Source organism: Chrysemys picta, chromosome 13 (genome assembly GCF_011386835.1).
Source record: "Chrysemys picta bellii isolate R12L10 chromosome 13, ASM1138683v2, whole genome shotgun sequence".
NCBI lineage: Eukaryota > Metazoa > Chordata > Testudines > Emydidae > Chrysemys > Chrysemys picta.
The window spans coordinates 8,971,742-8,988,405 of NC_088803.1; the positions used below are offsets into that span (position 1 = coordinate 8,971,742).

Here is a 16,664-nt window from a genome sequence, read left to right on the forward strand (position 1 = left end):
GCCTGCCTGGGGCCGTACCAAGCACTTCCCGTCTGCCAGCTGCACAAAGCCCCCTCTGGCAGATTTCCGGGGCTCAGCCCGGGCACACACCAGGCTCCTGGGCCAGGCTACTGCACTTGCCTGGGGCTCTAGGGATATTTCTTCCCATACCTCTGCTTTTCTCTGGGAAATGGGAAGAATAATACTTGCCTGCCTGCCATATGGGATTATTGTATAAGGATTCAATTGAGATCTGTGGGGCCAGGAACATTACATTTTTAAACCTAACCAGTGTCCCTTACGTGACTTGCCACAAGATGTCAGAACATATTAGTATTAGAGCTGGAAATGTCTCTCAGCCTGGATCCCCATTCTGCTCCTCTACCCTCCAGACCGCTCCCTCTCCTAGCTAATGACTGAGACGATGGAGAATAAGATTGTTCATTGGCATATCTTGTATGTCCAGCCTGACCAAAATAAATGTGGGTTTTTCTCTAAAGTCCAGATGTAGTTAGAAAAGCGGCTCTGCAAAAACATCACCACAGTCACAGGCCTCCACTTGCTCTGTTTCAGGTCAAATCTGTTCATTTTATGGGTACAAACATGTTTTTGCTCTTAATGGTGCAAGAACCAATATCAGTCAAGGAACACAAGCTCTATTCTGTTTGGCCTCAGACAACAACAGAAGTGTTGAATGCATTACAGCTGAAGATGAAAGAAGCAGAAAGAACCTAATTTCGCTTTCAGGGTTACGCAAGGGCAGGAATTAAGCAAATTAACTGATCCAATTTAATCTGGAGTCAGAGGAAGAGGAACTATGGGAAAGCAACATTTAAATAGTAAATAAAGTATTTAAATATTAAGTAAACGTAAAGTTACAAAGTATTATGTTAATCTGTGAGCATGAGATAAGAGGAGATAAATGAAGATGAACTAAAATGAATTAAAAAACAAAGGTTCGTTTTAAACCACATTCTAACTGCCATGCCATTGTTCTGTGATCTTATCTGAGATTTACATTAGACACATAGTTCCTGGCAAAGACATCTAAACTTTCACATAATGCTGGGAAATACAGAGATCTGTGTGGTTACAAAAGTAAAATCCACAGTTTTAGTGCACAATAAAAATATTAACTACAAACATGAGCTCATGAAAACCAGTAAAGAGACTGGCAACTATTACTAGAACAAATAGAAGAATGCAGTTGATGACCAAGGGGGTTGCGTTGCACATGGGTTTCTTTTTCTAAAGAAAAACAGAACCAGAAAAGAGAAGTCCCCCCAGAAAAGAGAAGTCCCCCAAATTGTGCTGAGACCAGGAACAGGGAACCAGCTGCAGCACAGAGGCATGGCGCAAGCGGCCAGGGATGAGAGCAGGGTTGGTTTTGTTCAACGGAACTGGCTCTGGTGTTGGGCCTGTCACGAAGTCAACAGTAAAGTCAGTAGCTCAGCCAGAGGCTAGGGGCTAGTAGAGGAGCAGGTGGGCGAGGTTCTGTGGCCTGTGAGGAGCAGTAGGTCAGACTAGATGATCATGATGGTCCCTCTGGTGGAGGGTCACAGGGCTCCTTCTGCAGTAGAGGTAGCTGTGCCGTTCCCTTTGACCTCACCGTGAAGCCAACGTCTCTGCTAGATCTGCCTGGGAACCAGGCGTATTGACCAGTGGTAGATTTGGCTATCTCAATTTTACTTCCCCTTCTGAAACGAAAACCAAGAGTTTCAAAATGCCCCGTGAAATACGATTATGAGAAGAACTCATCAGCTATGCCAAGAAGGTCACCACAAGGACCCAGCCTGACCTCTGCTGCGACACAGAATTCCGAAAGCCGATCTTTCAGAGAAACATCCTATCTTGATTTTAACATTGCTGGGACAGAGAACCCACCACAGACTTTGGGATGTGGTTCCAACGCTCAATTCCCCTCACCGTTGAAAATTTGCACCTGATTTCCAGGCTGAATTTGTAAAGCGTCAACTTCCAGCCATTGGATCATGTTAGATCTTCGTAGGCTGATGGAAGAACCCTCAATTATCCAATTTCTCTTCCCCCCATAGGCACTGATAAATTGTGATCAAGTCACCCCATAATCTTCTCTTTCTTTATCTCAATAGATCAAGCTCCTGGAGTCTCTCACTCTAGGCAGGTTTCCTACTCCTTGAATCTTTCTCATAGCTCTTCTCTGTCCCTTCTTCAATTTATCAACATCCTCCTGTGAATCTACAGGGTCCATAATTCAAGATTTCGAGGCTTTTCTGACCATCTAGTGCGACCTCCCGTTTAACTCAGAGCTGGGCACAGGATTTCGGTAGCGGTCGAACCAGTGAGTTGAGGGAAATGTCATGTTTTGATGAAATCAGAACAGTTTTGGGCCCAAAAGGGACCCAGATATCTCAGATGGCATCATCACTTGAAGATTACCTGTTCTGTTCATTCCCTCTGAAGCACCTGGCATTGGCCACTGTTGGAAGAGGATATTGGGCTATATGGACCTTTGGTTTGACCCAGCAAGGCATTCCTATGTTCTTATGACCTCTCAGCCGGAACAGGGACAGAAGATTTTGTTCTGAGTTTGATCTTTAAAAACTTTTCCGTATAGAAAGATTTCTGCTGCAACAACTTGCTCCAAAATGAAAAATCAAAGTGATCAGTTTTAAAAGGGTCCAAACGGATCATCATCAACATGCTTATTTTGGGGCAGGTTTGTTTTGTGACATTTTGCCAAAATTGATACTTTTTTCTAAATATTTCAGTTTTGACAAAACCAGCATGTGCGGAGGAAAATTTTCCAACAAGCTTTAGCCTGTGCTGCAAACACGTGTTTTTGATTTGCCGATCACCCTCCTTCAATGAGTCAGCCAGTCCCCCTGCCCTGGGGCCAGGTCAGAGCCATTGCCCTGACCAGAGCCAATGCCACCTACAGAGGAAAGTCCCCGTGTCCCATTCCCCTGAGCAAACCATCCCCCCATCCAGGGGCCAGATCAGAGTTGAAACAGACTCGGATGAGGGCCCGAGCTTTGCAGCTGAAAACATCTGCCCAATCCAGATCTCACTTAGGTTCCACTACGGATGGGTCAGACGTCCGGTGGGTCAGCATTGTCCTGGGGCTGAGTGAGCTGGTAGGTCCACCAGGCTCCACGGCATGGAGCATTTTAAGTTCCTTGGTCGGGGCGGGGAGGTTTTTGCAACCGTTTCTGGCTGAGTCACAGTGAGCAGTGTGGTTGGGTGAGGAGCCACCCGGCTTCCTTCCTGTTCTTAGGGACCACAGAGGACAAACCTGACAGAGGCTACAGCTAATGTGAGGAGCATGTCAACCACAGGAAAGCAGCCCAGGCGAGAAGAGCGACTGGCCCGAAACAAGGGCATGTGCTGTCTGTGGTAGAATGAGCAAGGAGTAGCCTGCAGTAACCAAGAGAATACGTTCCTTTCTAAGGGCTTCTGAGAACCCAGGAGTCCGGGCTCTTTCCCCTCTCCTATTCTCTCTCCGTCCTCTTCTTTTCTTCCCACGCCCCCAGCTTTCACATTAACCACAAACTCTCATCTCTGGAGGGAAGAAGCCGGGAAGGTTGCAATGGCAGGATCTGAGTGACCCCAGAGGTTCTAGCGTAACAGGGTTGCACCATCCAGGAGCTGGAAAGGAATGTGAGCAGAACAGCTCAGCCCCACTTATAAACCATCACAACCTCCCCCATGGGAGGCAGGATTCATGAGCTTCATGTGACTGGTGGGCAAACTGAGGCACGGGGCGGGGCAGGTGATCAGACACTGGAATTTTTTTCCTACTTTGGATCCCCATCCTGGGATTTTCCTTGAATTTCATAAATGGCAAACCCGCGAAGCTGGTCCCTAGCCTGTGTCTGTCCTAGCCTGCTTGTGATCACAGCTGTAGTGGAGCAGGTCAGCCAGGGTCAGCATTTGGCTGGGAGACCTCCCTGGGTGGTGAAGGGGGTGAAACTGATACAATGGGGGCGCTGTGCTGCAAGGAGCGGGGTGGGGGTCTCAGTAGGGGGTGCTCTCCCCTGTGAATCAGTGCTGACCGCAATGCCCCCTCTTCTCTTCTCTTCTCTTCTCTTCTCTTCTCTTCTCTTCTCTTCCCCTCAGCAGTGCCTGGTCAGCAGGGGAAGAGAAGAGGAGATGGGGGAGCAAAACACACGGCTAGTTGCCCAATGGGCACAGCACTCAGAAGAATGAGGTCGGGGGGATGAGGGTTCCCAGCCAGGTTTCCCCCCCACCCCTGTTTGACAGACAGACATTCCCCAAGGGGGACATGGAGGTGCCCATCTGGATGGTGCCCGGATGGGATCCTTCACCCAGCTTCCAGTACCCAGTCCCGGCAGGTGCCCACTCCGGCGCCCCAACTACCAACAGCTGTCGTCGTCGGTTGCCCCTGTTCAGAGGCTCTTGACTGTCCCTGTGAACTCTGAACCCCAATACTGCAGCCACCCCAGGTCACAGTCACGACAGGACGTCCCCTCTCCTCTAGCCACTGAACCCCATCATATCCCTCTAGGCGGTCAGCCCCTCTAGCGGGGGGCAGCAGGTACAAACACACATACACACACAGCAGGGCTCATCCTCTCCTGCAGGGGCAGCAGTGACACACACACACACACACACACACACACACACCCCTACCTCACTCCTCTAACAGGAGCCCTGCTTCAAGACCTCACCCACGGGAATTCCTTGTGGTTCTCTGTTCATCACAACGTCAGCTCAGAACAAGCTGCCAGGCTTAGGGGGGCTCCGCGGGCCAAGTCCTCGCAACTGCACCCTAAGGCTCGGCGACCCGCCGTGGGCCAGAGGCTCCGTCCATTGGGAAAAAGGCCCAAGACCACTGAAAACCAGGCGGTTCATTTACAAACCCTTCCTTTGCCTGTTAGCTTCCTGGAGAATCCAGTTTGTGCTAATAGACGAGAACCACTCCAGGGGGGTGTCTTCAAAGGGGCTGATAACCAGAGCAACTACATTATCATCCCCTAGTGTGAGCAGACCCCTGATATTAGAGGTTTTGTCTTATCCAGGCAACTCTACACCTGCTCCGAAAAATAAGTGTCCCAATTTTTCACACTTGCTATCTGGTCACCCTACCATCCCCCTCCCCCGAGGAGTTACAGACACGTTCCGTACGAGGAGAGATTAAAAACACTGGGACAGTTCAGCTTGGAAAAGAGATGACTAAGGGGGGATATGCTAGAGGTCTATAAAATCATGACTGGTGGAGATCAGTGGTTTTCAACTGTTTTTCTTTTGCAGACCCCCAAAAAATTCCAAAGGGAGGTGTGGATGATTTATTTATGGATGATTATTATGCAGGGCTGCCCAGAGGGGGGGCCAGTGGGGCAATTTGCCCCAGGCCCCGGGCCTCGCAGAGGCCCCCACGAGAGTTTTTCAGGGCCCCTGGAACGGGATCCTTCACTTCCTCCGGGGGCCCCGGAAAACTCTTGCGGGGCCCAAGCCCCCGAAGCTTCTTCCGCTCCGGGTCTTCGGCGGCAATTCGGCGGAGGGTCCTTCCACTCCGGGACACGCCGCCGAAGTGCCCCGAAGACCTGCAGCTAGGGATCCTTCTGCCCGGGACCCACCGCCAAAGTGCCCAGGCCCCCTGAATCCTCTGGGTGGCCCTGTTATTATGGGGTAAAAATTGGGGCCAGGACAGACAGGAGAGTGGGGCGGGGACAGACAGGAGAGTGGGGCGGGGACAGATCGGGGGGGACAGACAGGAGAGAGGGGTAATACCTCGCTGGGTACGTCTACACTGCCAATGGCAGTAGGTCTCAGAGCCTGGAACTGGGTCTGCACTACAGGGCTAGAAATAGCAGTGTAGACGGTCCCAGTCAGGCTTGCCGACCCACCCCCCTTTGCCGGGTTTGGAGCCCAAGTGGGAATGTCTAGCCCTGTAGTGCGAGCCCCATGAGCCTGAGTCAGTTGACCACATAAATTGGTCCACTCTCTAAGGATCCTGTGCTAAAAGTGAGATTTCCAGACCCACCAGTCATGCTCCCCCAGCCCCCACTGGCAGACATCCTATACAGCAAAGCCTTTGTTCCATGCAGCAGGGCATGGAGGTGAAAGGCACCAACCTTCACTCCTGCTGGCTCTGAGTGATGGTCCTTCAGCGAGGTCACATGCACCTTTCTCAGGTAGAAGAGCTGCGATGAACAAAGAGCAATAGGCTGCTATGGAGCAAACCCGGGCTGGGGCGGTCACCGTGCTGATAGTTCCACACCTAGTACAACACAGAGACCATGAGCTGATGCTGTCATAGCCCACTCTGCCACACCAGCGAACAGAACACCCCAAAGCCATCAGACCACAAACAAAATGTTGACCCCAGAAAAGCAGAACCACCAGATACTGCGTGAACTCCACTGGGTATTTTATGTGGAAGGCACTCGGATAGCATGGCAATGGGTGGAAGTATAAAACCAGGAAACATAGAGATATCCGTCTTTTTTATAGTGATATAAACCTAGAATAACTCCATGGATTTTGTGGAGTTACCATGGATTTACCACTTTAAATACAACATTTTGCATAAAAAAAAATCATACACCATATTCTTATTGGAAAATGTCATCAATTGATTGTATTTGTAAAGAAACACAGATAAAACTATGTTCATAAGAGAAATATGGACATTTTATTCTTGGTGAATAACCTCCACCGAGTCAGTTTCCTCAGGGCAGCTTTGATCTCCTTGTTCCTCATGCTGTAGATGATGGGATTCATCACTGATGGCAGCACGGAGTAGAGAACAGCCACCATGAGATCCAGAACCGATGCTGAGCTGTAGGTGAGCTTCAGGTAGACAAAGATGGCAGTGGAAACAAACAAGGAGACCACAATGAGATGAGTGATGCAGGTGGAGAAGGCTTTATGCTGGCCCTGCTCAGAGGGGATTCTCAGCACTGTGGTGAAGATCTGAACATACAACACAATTATAAAAACAAAACAGCTTAAGCCTAAGCAAACACTCAAGATGAGTAACTCAACTTCACCAAGGTACATGTCAGAGCAGGAGAGCTTGAGCAGCTCGGGCATTTTACAGAAGAATTGATCCATCATGTTGCCTCTACAGAAGCTTATTGCAAAATAAGAGACTGTCTGCTTTGGACAATGTACATGGCAGAGGGCACTGCTAGTCTCTACGCAAAAGAATAAATGGACACAAATCTGACATCAGGAATCATAACATTCAAAAACCAGAAGGAGAACACTTCAGCCTCTCTGGCCACTCAGTAACAGACTTAAAGGTGGCAATTTTGCAACAGAAAAGCTTCAAAAACAGACTCCAATGAGAAACTGCTGAACTTGAAGTGATATGCAAATAGAGACTGGGAATGGCTGAGGCATTACACCCATTGAATCTATTTCCCCATGTTAAGTATCCTCACACCTTCTTGTCAAGCTGTCTGTAATGGGCTATCTTGATTATCACTACAAAAGTTTTTTCCTCTTAATTAATTAGCCTCTTAGAGTTGGTAGGGCAACTCCCACCTTTTCATGTTCTCTGTATGTGTATATATATCTCCTCACTATATGTTCCATTCTATGCATGTGATGAAGTGGGCTGTAGCCCACGAAAGCTTATGCTCAAATAAATTTGTTAGTCTCTAAGGTGTCACAAGTACTCCTGTTCTTTTATTTTATGTTACTAATCCAGACCCCAGAAGCGGAGAGTAATTCCCATGCACCAATTGTAGGGCTTTATTTGACTGGGAAAGGAAAGAAATGGAGACAGTGTGAGGGTCTGACACCAATTTGGTGTTAGCCTTAAACCCTGTGGGGACAAAGAACTAGGTGGCCTTCTTTATGGCAGCCAAAGTAACACCGAAGGCCCAAGTTCAGGCCCTCTAACAGAAGCTGACTATACTGACGGCCTTTACATAGAACAGTACAGGCCAGGGCCTGAACAAAACACAGCTGTACAAGCCCCTGTCAAGGCTATGACCAGAGGAGGGAAAGGGGTGCGAGGGAGCAATGCGAAAGGCTTAGCAACATAATAACGGCTTGTTTATGAAAAACATGATAGCCGCTTGTTGTGAAACATGATAACTGCCTATCTGTAAAAACATGATAAGTGCTTGTTGATGAAAAATAATAACGGCTTATATGAAGAAATTGCTTCTAGGAAAGGCCAACTTCCCCTATAGTTCCAGCTATCTGCCAATCAGCCAATCATATATCATCTTTGGGCATCCCATGCCCTTAACCAGAAAACCCCGGAAAAAAACAATATGTACCCTGAAGAAAACAACACTCCAACTGGTGCCAAGTACCACCCATGTCGGAACCCCCCCCACCCAATAGGCACCCAATTCTCGTAAATAATGAGGGAGCTACCAGAAAAAAGGGACAGACCCCTACTCTTATTTTCGCATAAATGATGCATAAATGACCCATTCTTTGTACTATGCTTGCGGTTTGAGCGAATAAAGCAGCCTGCGTGCTGTGCTAGGTGTGGTAGTTTTCGGACTGCTACCCCAACGCGTTGGTTTGTTTTGCAATAAATTGGCCACAGGCTTGAGTCTGTGAACTAAAATCAATGCGTGGGTGACTTTTTCCACGACAGCCCTGTCCATATTCCTAACCCATATCCAACAGGGACTTAATCATGCGTTTAAATTCAGTGGTGCCGCTCATATGATTACATTTAAGAATGTGCTGAAGCAGCTGTGGAATCAGGGCCTCTGTCCAGACTAGTCAAAGGAAATGAGTCTTGTATTCAGAATCAGGAGTGTCTGGAGCAGATCCTCAGCTGTGTCAATTCTCGGAGCTCTAGTCGAGCTGTGTCACGTTAAACCAGCTGACGATCGGCCCCTGGATTTTCAAAGATACCGAGAGTGAAACTGACGTTTGTTCAGAGAAGCAAACCAGAGCATGTTCAAAATGGATCCAGTCAAAACGGCTCCAAGTTCAAACCCCACACACTTAAAGATGAACTGTTTGTAAATGAGTGATGGACTAAGATGTAGTCATAAAAAAATCTTTGATAAATAATGTTTACTAAGGAGAACTCATCAGAAAATTATGATCTGGACACAGACAATCATTAACAGGAAAAGAAGCATAATAATTTGCACAATCATCTCCATAGATTACCCATTCTCTAGCTAGCTGACATAATTCACAATCAAATAGAAATCTGTCATTATGAATAAATTAGCTCTTCTCTCTCTAGAGACAAGGGTCAAAGCCTACTGAGCCATTTTCATCAGAAGCCAGCAAGGGAGGCGAGGAGAAGCAGCCCTCCCTCGCACGTCTCTGTTGTCTCCCAGTCTCAGTGATTAATTGGGGAGGAGAGGGGGGGAGCCCAGGCCCGCCCTCTACTCCGGGCTCCAGCCCAGGGACCCTAAAATTAGCAGCTATGGTAGCTGACTTTTTGGAAATAGGACATGTACAATTCCCTGGACCACTTCCCCACAGCAGCCCCCACTTCCTCAATATCTACTTAACCGTTACCTCAGTGCCTCCTTCCTTGCACCTGATATGGATTTGTACTGCTCAGTTCCTCCAACAGCACAGCTCCCTCCTATAAGTCCTGGCATGCGCCTCACTGACTAATTGGGAGGCTTTTAACTAGTTCCAACCAGCCCTTGATTGGCTTCAGGTGTCCCAATCACCCTAGCTATTTCCACTGCTTTCTAGAAGGATCTTAATTGGCCCCAGGTGTCTTGATTAATCTGGAGCAACTGCCATTTGGTTACCATGGTACCAGGGATTTGTTTAGCCTGGGGCTAACATACCTGTTCCTCATTACTTTACTGTAGCCATCTGGCCTTGCTCCGTCACAAAGGTTAGAACAAAATGACTCCAAACAAGAAAATTACACTGGTGTTCATGTCACTACTGAGTGCAGCCCAGAGACTTTGGGCCAGAACCCCCTCAGTATTAAACTGGTGATGCCAATGGGTCATCTCTGCATTGGGGCTGGTCTAGCTGAGTTGGGAAATCTGACCCTTACTTCCCTGTCACACTCACTTTCTCCAGGGTGCTGTCAGCCAAATCTGGATCCTTGTGTGTAGAGGCTATTGGCGAAATCTTGATGTCCTTGAAGTGAAGTTCTAAACCACAGTGATTTCCATGGAATCCCAATTTGGCCTCGTTATCCGAGTGAGGTTTTCCTTAGGAAACTCTGGAAAATGTTTCTCTCGAAATCAGCCTTTCCACCATAGCAAGAATGACACCGTTTTTACATATTCATTTAGGTTAAAATAATAAAAAGAGGCCCAGCTGAGGTTCTTATGTCCCTAACTTTCCATCAATAATACAATAATACCCCAACAATACACACACAATCATTTCAGTGTGTCCTAAGCCACTGCAGAAACCTCTTTTACCCCCTTTTATCATTGCAGGGAGCAAACCTTCAGCTTGCTCAGAAAACCCCATCAAAGAGATGCCATATGGGCCCCCAAGAGAGTGCAAACATTGAAAATCCTGCCTAACCAAATGCTCACCATCTCCCCTTTGCACCTCTAAGACTTCCTGGAACAAAGAAACAAACCAAATCACCAACCAGCCAGCTAAACAAAAATAATCTAAAAATCTGGCAAACAAACAAACAAAAGCACAAATAACAAATACATTGATACCTCAATCTGAGTTTTTATCCCCCAAACTAAGAAAAGCCAGAGACCTCAGTACGGACTATGCTATGGCTACGGATTTTATGGGCAAGATAGCATGGTGATGGATAGCAGGATATGATCGATAGATTCCACTCTTACTTAGATTGATTTAAACTTATAGTTAATCCTTTTATCTTGAGTCATGTTTGTTGGGACTTTTACAAGTGTAAATACCCAATTCGTCATAAATGGTTTGCACAGTATTTTCTCATGGAGGCAATAATGTCATCAGCTGATTGTATTCATAAGGAAATTGCTACTGAAGGAAAAATATGGACAGTTTATTCTTAGTGAGTAACCTCCAACCTATCCATTTACTCAGGGCACCTTTGATCTCCTTGTTTCTCATGCTATAGATGATCGGATTCATTATTGGTGGCAACACAGAATAGAGAACACCCACCATGAGATTCAGACCTGAGGTTGAGCTGGAGGTAGGTTTCAGGTAGGCAAAGGTAGCAGTAGAAAGGAACAAGGAGACCACACCGAGGTGAGGGAGGCAGGTGGAGAAGGCTTTTTGCCGGCCCTGCTCAGAGGGGATTCTCAGCACTGTTTTGAAGATCTGAACATACAACACAATTATGAAAACAAAGCAGCTGAAGACTAAGCACACACTAAAGACAATAACCCCAACTTCACTGAGGTATGTGTCAGAGCAGGCGAGCTTGAGTAGCTGGGGGATTTCACAGAAGAACTGATCCACCACGTTCCCTCCACAGAAGATAATTGCAAACGTATTCCCAGTGTGCAGGGCAGAGTAGAGAAGACCACAGATCCAGGCACTGGCTGCCATTTGGACACAAGCTCTCCTGTTCATCACTCTCTCGTGGTGCAGTGGTTGGCAGATCGCCACGTATCGGTCGTATGCCATGATGGTCAGTATGGCAAAATCTGCTGAAGCAAAGAAGAAGACGAGAAAGACTTGGGTGACGCATCCAGAATAAGAAATGGACCTGGTGTTCATGAGGGAATTGGCCATGGATTTGGGGATGGTGAGAGAGATGGAGCCGAGGTCTAGGATGGACAGATTCATCAGGAAAAAGAACATGGGGGTGTGAAGGTGGAGGTCGAGGGCTATGGTTGTGATGATGAGAAGGTTTCCTAACAGGGCTGCCAGGTAAACCACCAGGAACACCACAAAGTGCAAAATCTGCAGCTCCTGAATGTCAGAGAATCCCAAGAGAAGGAACTCGGTCATTGTCGTTTGGTTGAACATTTCCTTCTTCCGAACATCATGTGATGGCTGTAGTGGGAATAAGAAGGGCAATGGTCAGGATAAGAGCAACAGAGGGAATTGCCGTGATTCCCCTTCTCTTTATATCTCTTTGTATGAATGTCAAAGGTGCCCAGAACTCATCATTTACTATGACCAGGTGTTGTTAATGCTCCTCGCCTCTGATGATCCATCAGTCCTGTTATCACACTAGTCTGAATTGGGTCAGCTCCTTTAAACTCAATGGAGCTTCCCCACTTTACCCCATCTGAGGATTTGGCCCAGGGTGTGGCTTGTTAAAATGCAGTATGAAGGACGGAACAAAGCACAATCCAAACCCAGTAATTCTTGCAAAGAACGTCCCTCTCCAACCTCACAGCTTGGTGATAAAACTGGTCTACTAAAATGCCAGCACAGCCCGATTCCCACTTTTCAGGGCAATATCACATAGACTCACCCAACATCATAAGTGGCAACTCATCGGTAATTTTTCTACCCCAAGATCTGGGCCTGGACGGCCTATAGACGGCTTCCAAATTGATTTCTGGCACCAAACCCCAGCTGCTCTCCTGCCGGCATGTAACACGGGGCTAGCAGCACCCCTCCATTACTGCCATGTTGTTTCAATTACTCTGCACTGTGCGGTGCATTGTTGCCAGGACACTTGGGCTCTACTTTTGTCTTTGTCAGTGACCTGCTGTGTGACCTTGGGCCAGTCATTTCCCTCTTTCTGCCTCTGTTTTCCCTCCCTCCCTTTCTCTGCCGTGGCTACTAGGACTGTAAGGTCCTTTGCAAAGGGGCTGTGTGGCAGTTTTAAAGGTATTGAGAAACCTAATGGGGTTTTCAAAACCACTTAGGCACCCAACCCCAGGCTCCTCGGTGCTTCTGAAAATCCCACTAGGTGCCTAAATCCCTTTGAAAACATGGTCCCGTGTCTTGTTATGTGTAATTTACTCCATTTGTACTCAGCCAGCACCAGTGTGGAGTTCTGGGTTCCACTCCCAGTGAGCTCCCGTATGCCCTTGAATGGGGTCAGGATAGACAGGCGTTGGCTGCTTGGTTCTACTCTAAGCCAGGGTTTAAAGGGGCTAATCTGTACAAAACATTGTGTGCACTGGCAACTTTACTGGTTATTCAGTCGTTACTTCTGTGCAACTCTCTCGTTGAAAGAGAAATTGCCCAGACGCAACAGAATAAATGGGTTTGGAATTAAGGTCTAACCAGGCAATATTAATGTTCCCCAATTTATTTAAAGTGTATGGCAGGTTGGAAGTTTTCAGCTGTGTTCCTTTTAATGGAGATTGGTTTTCCTGCTAAACAACAACAAATCTCAGAATCTGTCTGCTTCTCTCAAACATTTTGGTTTGGTTTGTAAAGAAACGAAAACTCAAAAACCAAAGAGTTTTGGGTTTGTGATTTAAAAAAATCCAGTTTTCAGCAAAAAATTTTCATTTGCCAAAAAATGGAAAAAAAAAAAAAGATTTTGGGTTTTCAATGAAAAGTCAAAATTTTCCTGCAGGGTGGGAAAATACCAATCAGCCATAGGTATTGATTAAACTGAGAAACGTCTTCATTGGTTCATATTGTAATTCATGTTTATCATCTTAATTTCCCCCTGTATGTTGATCCCCCAATATATTTAATTGAAATAACAAACTTACTGTACTGGTCTTTGTGGATTTCCCCCCAAAGATGACGCATGCAGTCATCCAGCACCAGGATTCTCCGTTCAATATCCATCTGCATACAAGAATCTAGAAGCTGAAGGCACAAGTATCTGAGAATCCTTCACCCCTCAATCTGAGACTGAACTGACACAACTGGATTCACACCTGTTGTTCTCTGCAGATGACCTGTGTGGAGCTGGCTCTGAGCTGCATTGCCATTAAAGGACTGATGCTGCGGAAAGGTGATTTATCCAGGTCTATTTCCTAAGGGCTAGTGGGACTCACTCCCTGGAGCTCTGCACAGCTCAGCAGCAGAGGCCCAGAGGCAAGTGCATAGATGCCTAGGTGATGAAGCTAAAAAGGGCCATTCTGGTCCTCTAGTTTGACCCCCACATAGCACAGAGCCCGTGATCTCCCCCAGGATTCCCTGAATCCAGCCCGACTTCTGTGTTATCTATGGGCCAGGATTACAAAGAGGGAAACAGGCACCTACTGGGAATTATCAATGCTCCTAAGTGAGCTAGGTGGCTAAACCCCATGGTCATTCAGTGGGAGTTAGGAGCCTAACCTGCTTAGATGCTATTGTAAATCCCAATAGGCTCCTATCTCCTTCTTGAGGTTTCTAAACTCCTTTGTAATTCTGACTTCACGTCTGTATTGTTAACTTCCATGGCCTGGGCTTGTCCTAAATTTCAGAAAACGAGGGTTGGGGTTTGCAAAGGAGCCTATGGGATTAAGGCACATACATCTTGGGATCCTAACTCCCTTAGACTCCCTTGAGAATCCCAGTCTGAAATGATAACAAGTAGAGCCAGGCATCTAGAGAGAGGAGGTCAAGATGCCAGGAACTCCTGTGATCTAAGCCCAGCTCAACTCTCTGTGCCTCACTTTACCAAAATCTGGAGGATTATAACTGAGGCTGGCTGAATAATTCATAATGAATGATTTATTTAGAGATGATCCATGATTCAGTTCTGTTTGAGCTCTTAATGAGTTTTCATAGCTCTTGGTGAAATATTTGCCCGCCCCACCAGAATTTTCCCATTTTCCACAGGAGTCCAGTGCCCTGGGCCAGCTCCAGACACTGCGCTACCCACAGGCTGCAACAATAGGGGTGTGATGTGGAGATCTGCCCCCAGTGCAGCAGCCTGAGTCTGCAGAGAGCCTGAGACAATGGCTCTGAGACGGGGGAACTGCTCCAGGCACCTCCATGGGTTCGAACTCCTGCCCACTGTTTTGGAGGATCCTACCCACCTCACCCCATGAGGAGGCTCTGTCTGCAGGAGGAGGGGAGGAGCACGGCTTTCCCTACCCCTTCAATCAAGGGATACAGCCTAGGTGTGGAGGTGAAGACTGGGGTGATCACGGCTGCCCCATGCCTGTCTGTGGGCACCTTGCTGATCCCAAGGGGTGGGGGAGAGTCACCTGCTGCCTCTTCTGGGAGGGAACAGGGGTCCCCTGCCACTTTCCCAGCTTCTCTTTCCCATGCGTGACCTGGCGTGTCTGGATCCAGCCCTGAGAGTCAGCTGAGCTTTATGGGAATAAAGGTGCCTCTTTCCTCAGGCTCCTGGGAACAGCCCTGCTCAGAGCAGTGACTCCTGCAGGGACCAGCCCCAGCTGCTGTAGGTGGAGAAGGGACCACCTCCACCCCACCCCACCTGCAATAATTGGTATGACGGATATTAAGCCAAACTGGAGGAGAAAATAATGAGGGGATGAACTCTTTGTCACGGAATCATAGGGGCGATGCTCTGGAACTGCTCCCTACGAAGCCAGGCAGGACTCTGAGGGAGTCTCGTCTCTCTGAGCAGACTGTCTCCAGGGCAAGAACCTTCCACAGCTTCCACCTTCCTTGGAGCATTTAGCATCCCCTTCCACACCATGCACTTCCCACAGTGAGTCCGCCCGGGCAGATCCAAATCAGCATTTACACCCGCAAAAGGAAAAGGGTCAGAGACCTCATCGAGTCCATTGGGAACTTGATTATGGCTATTCATTTTAGGTGGAAGGTGCTGAGATGGTGTGATGGTGGGTGGCAATACAGGATAGATAGATAGATTCTGATCTTATTTATACAGTTGTAAATATACAATAAGTCCATTGTCTTGACTCTGCATTTTTACCAGTGTAAATGCCCCTTTCTGCATAAGCAGATTTCAAAACATGTTTTCAATAATGTTTTCATTTGATTATATTTAAAAAGAAACACAGAAAGAAATCACGATCAAAGACGAAAAATGGACAGTTCATTTTTGGTGAATAACTTTGGTGAAGTTTCCTCATTCCAGCTTTGATCTCCTTGTTCCTCATGCTGTAGATGATCGGATTCATCATTGGAGGCATCACAGACTAGAGAACAGCCACCATGAGATCCAGCCCTGATGTTGAGCTGGAGGTGGGTTTCAGGTAGACAAAGGCTATAGTGAAGAACAACAAGGAGACCACAGTGAGGTGAGGGAGGCAGGTGGATAGAGCTTTATGCCGGCCCTGCTCAGAGGGGATTCTCAGCACTGTGGTGAAGATCTGAACATACGACACAACTATAAAAACAAAGCAGCTGAAGGCTAAGCATGTACTAAAGACAATAACCCCAGTTTCACGGAGGTATGAGTCAGAGCAGGCGAGCTTGAGAAGCTGGGGGATTTCGCAGAAAAACTGATCCACCATGTTGCCTCCACAGAAAGATAGTGCAAATGTGTTCCCGGTGTGCACTGCAGTGTAGACAAAAACACTTATCCAAGCACTGGCTGCCATTTGGATGCAAGCTCTCCTGTTCATCACTCTCTCACAGTGGAGTGGTTGGCAGATGGCGACGTATCGGTCATACGCCATGACGGTGAGTAAGGCAATATCTGTTGAAGAAAAGAGCATAAATAAAAAGACTTGGGTGACACATCCAGAATAGGAAATTGACTTGGTGTTCATGAGGGAGTTGGCCATGGATTTGGGGACTGGCACAGAAATGGAGCCAATGTCTAGAATGGACAAATTCATCAGGAAGAAGTACATGGGGGTGTGAAGATGGTGGTCAAAAGCATCAGCTGTGATGATGAGAAGATTCCCCACCAGGGCTGCCAGGTAAATCAGCAGAAACACCACAAAGTGCAAAATCTGCAGCTCCCGAACGTCAGAGAATCCCAGGAGAAGGAACTCGGTCATGGTGGTTCGGTTGGACAT

The 16,664-nt window shown here is 47.4% G+C and overlaps 1 protein-coding gene, 1 long non-coding RNA gene and 1 pseudogene across 2 annotated transcripts; all 3 read right to left on the minus strand.

The window, feature by feature from the left end:
- Nucleotides 1-6,620: 6,620 nt before the first annotated feature.
- LOC135975528 (uncharacterized) lies at nt 6,621-10,374 on the minus strand. The gene is made up of 3 exons (XR_010592458.1): nt 9,958-10,374; nt 8,628-8,796; nt 6,621-6,897 (listed from the first exon to the last, which is right to left on the minus strand). It is a non-coding gene; the product is annotated as an uncharacterized LOC135975528 (long non-coding RNA).
- Nucleotides 10,375-10,863: 489 nt separating this feature from the next.
- Nucleotides 10,864-11,838, minus strand: LOC135975527 (olfactory receptor 14A16-like). Its single transcript, XM_065566736.1, has one exon. The coding sequence runs from the start codon at nt 11,821-11,823 to the stop codon at nt 10,864-10,866; it is 960 nt and encodes a 319-aa protein (XP_065422808.1). The 5' UTR covers nt 11,824-11,838.
- Nucleotides 11,839-15,172: 3,334 nt separating this feature from the next.
- Nucleotides 15,173-16,664, minus strand: LOC122173481 (olfactory receptor 14A16-like; annotated as a pseudogene).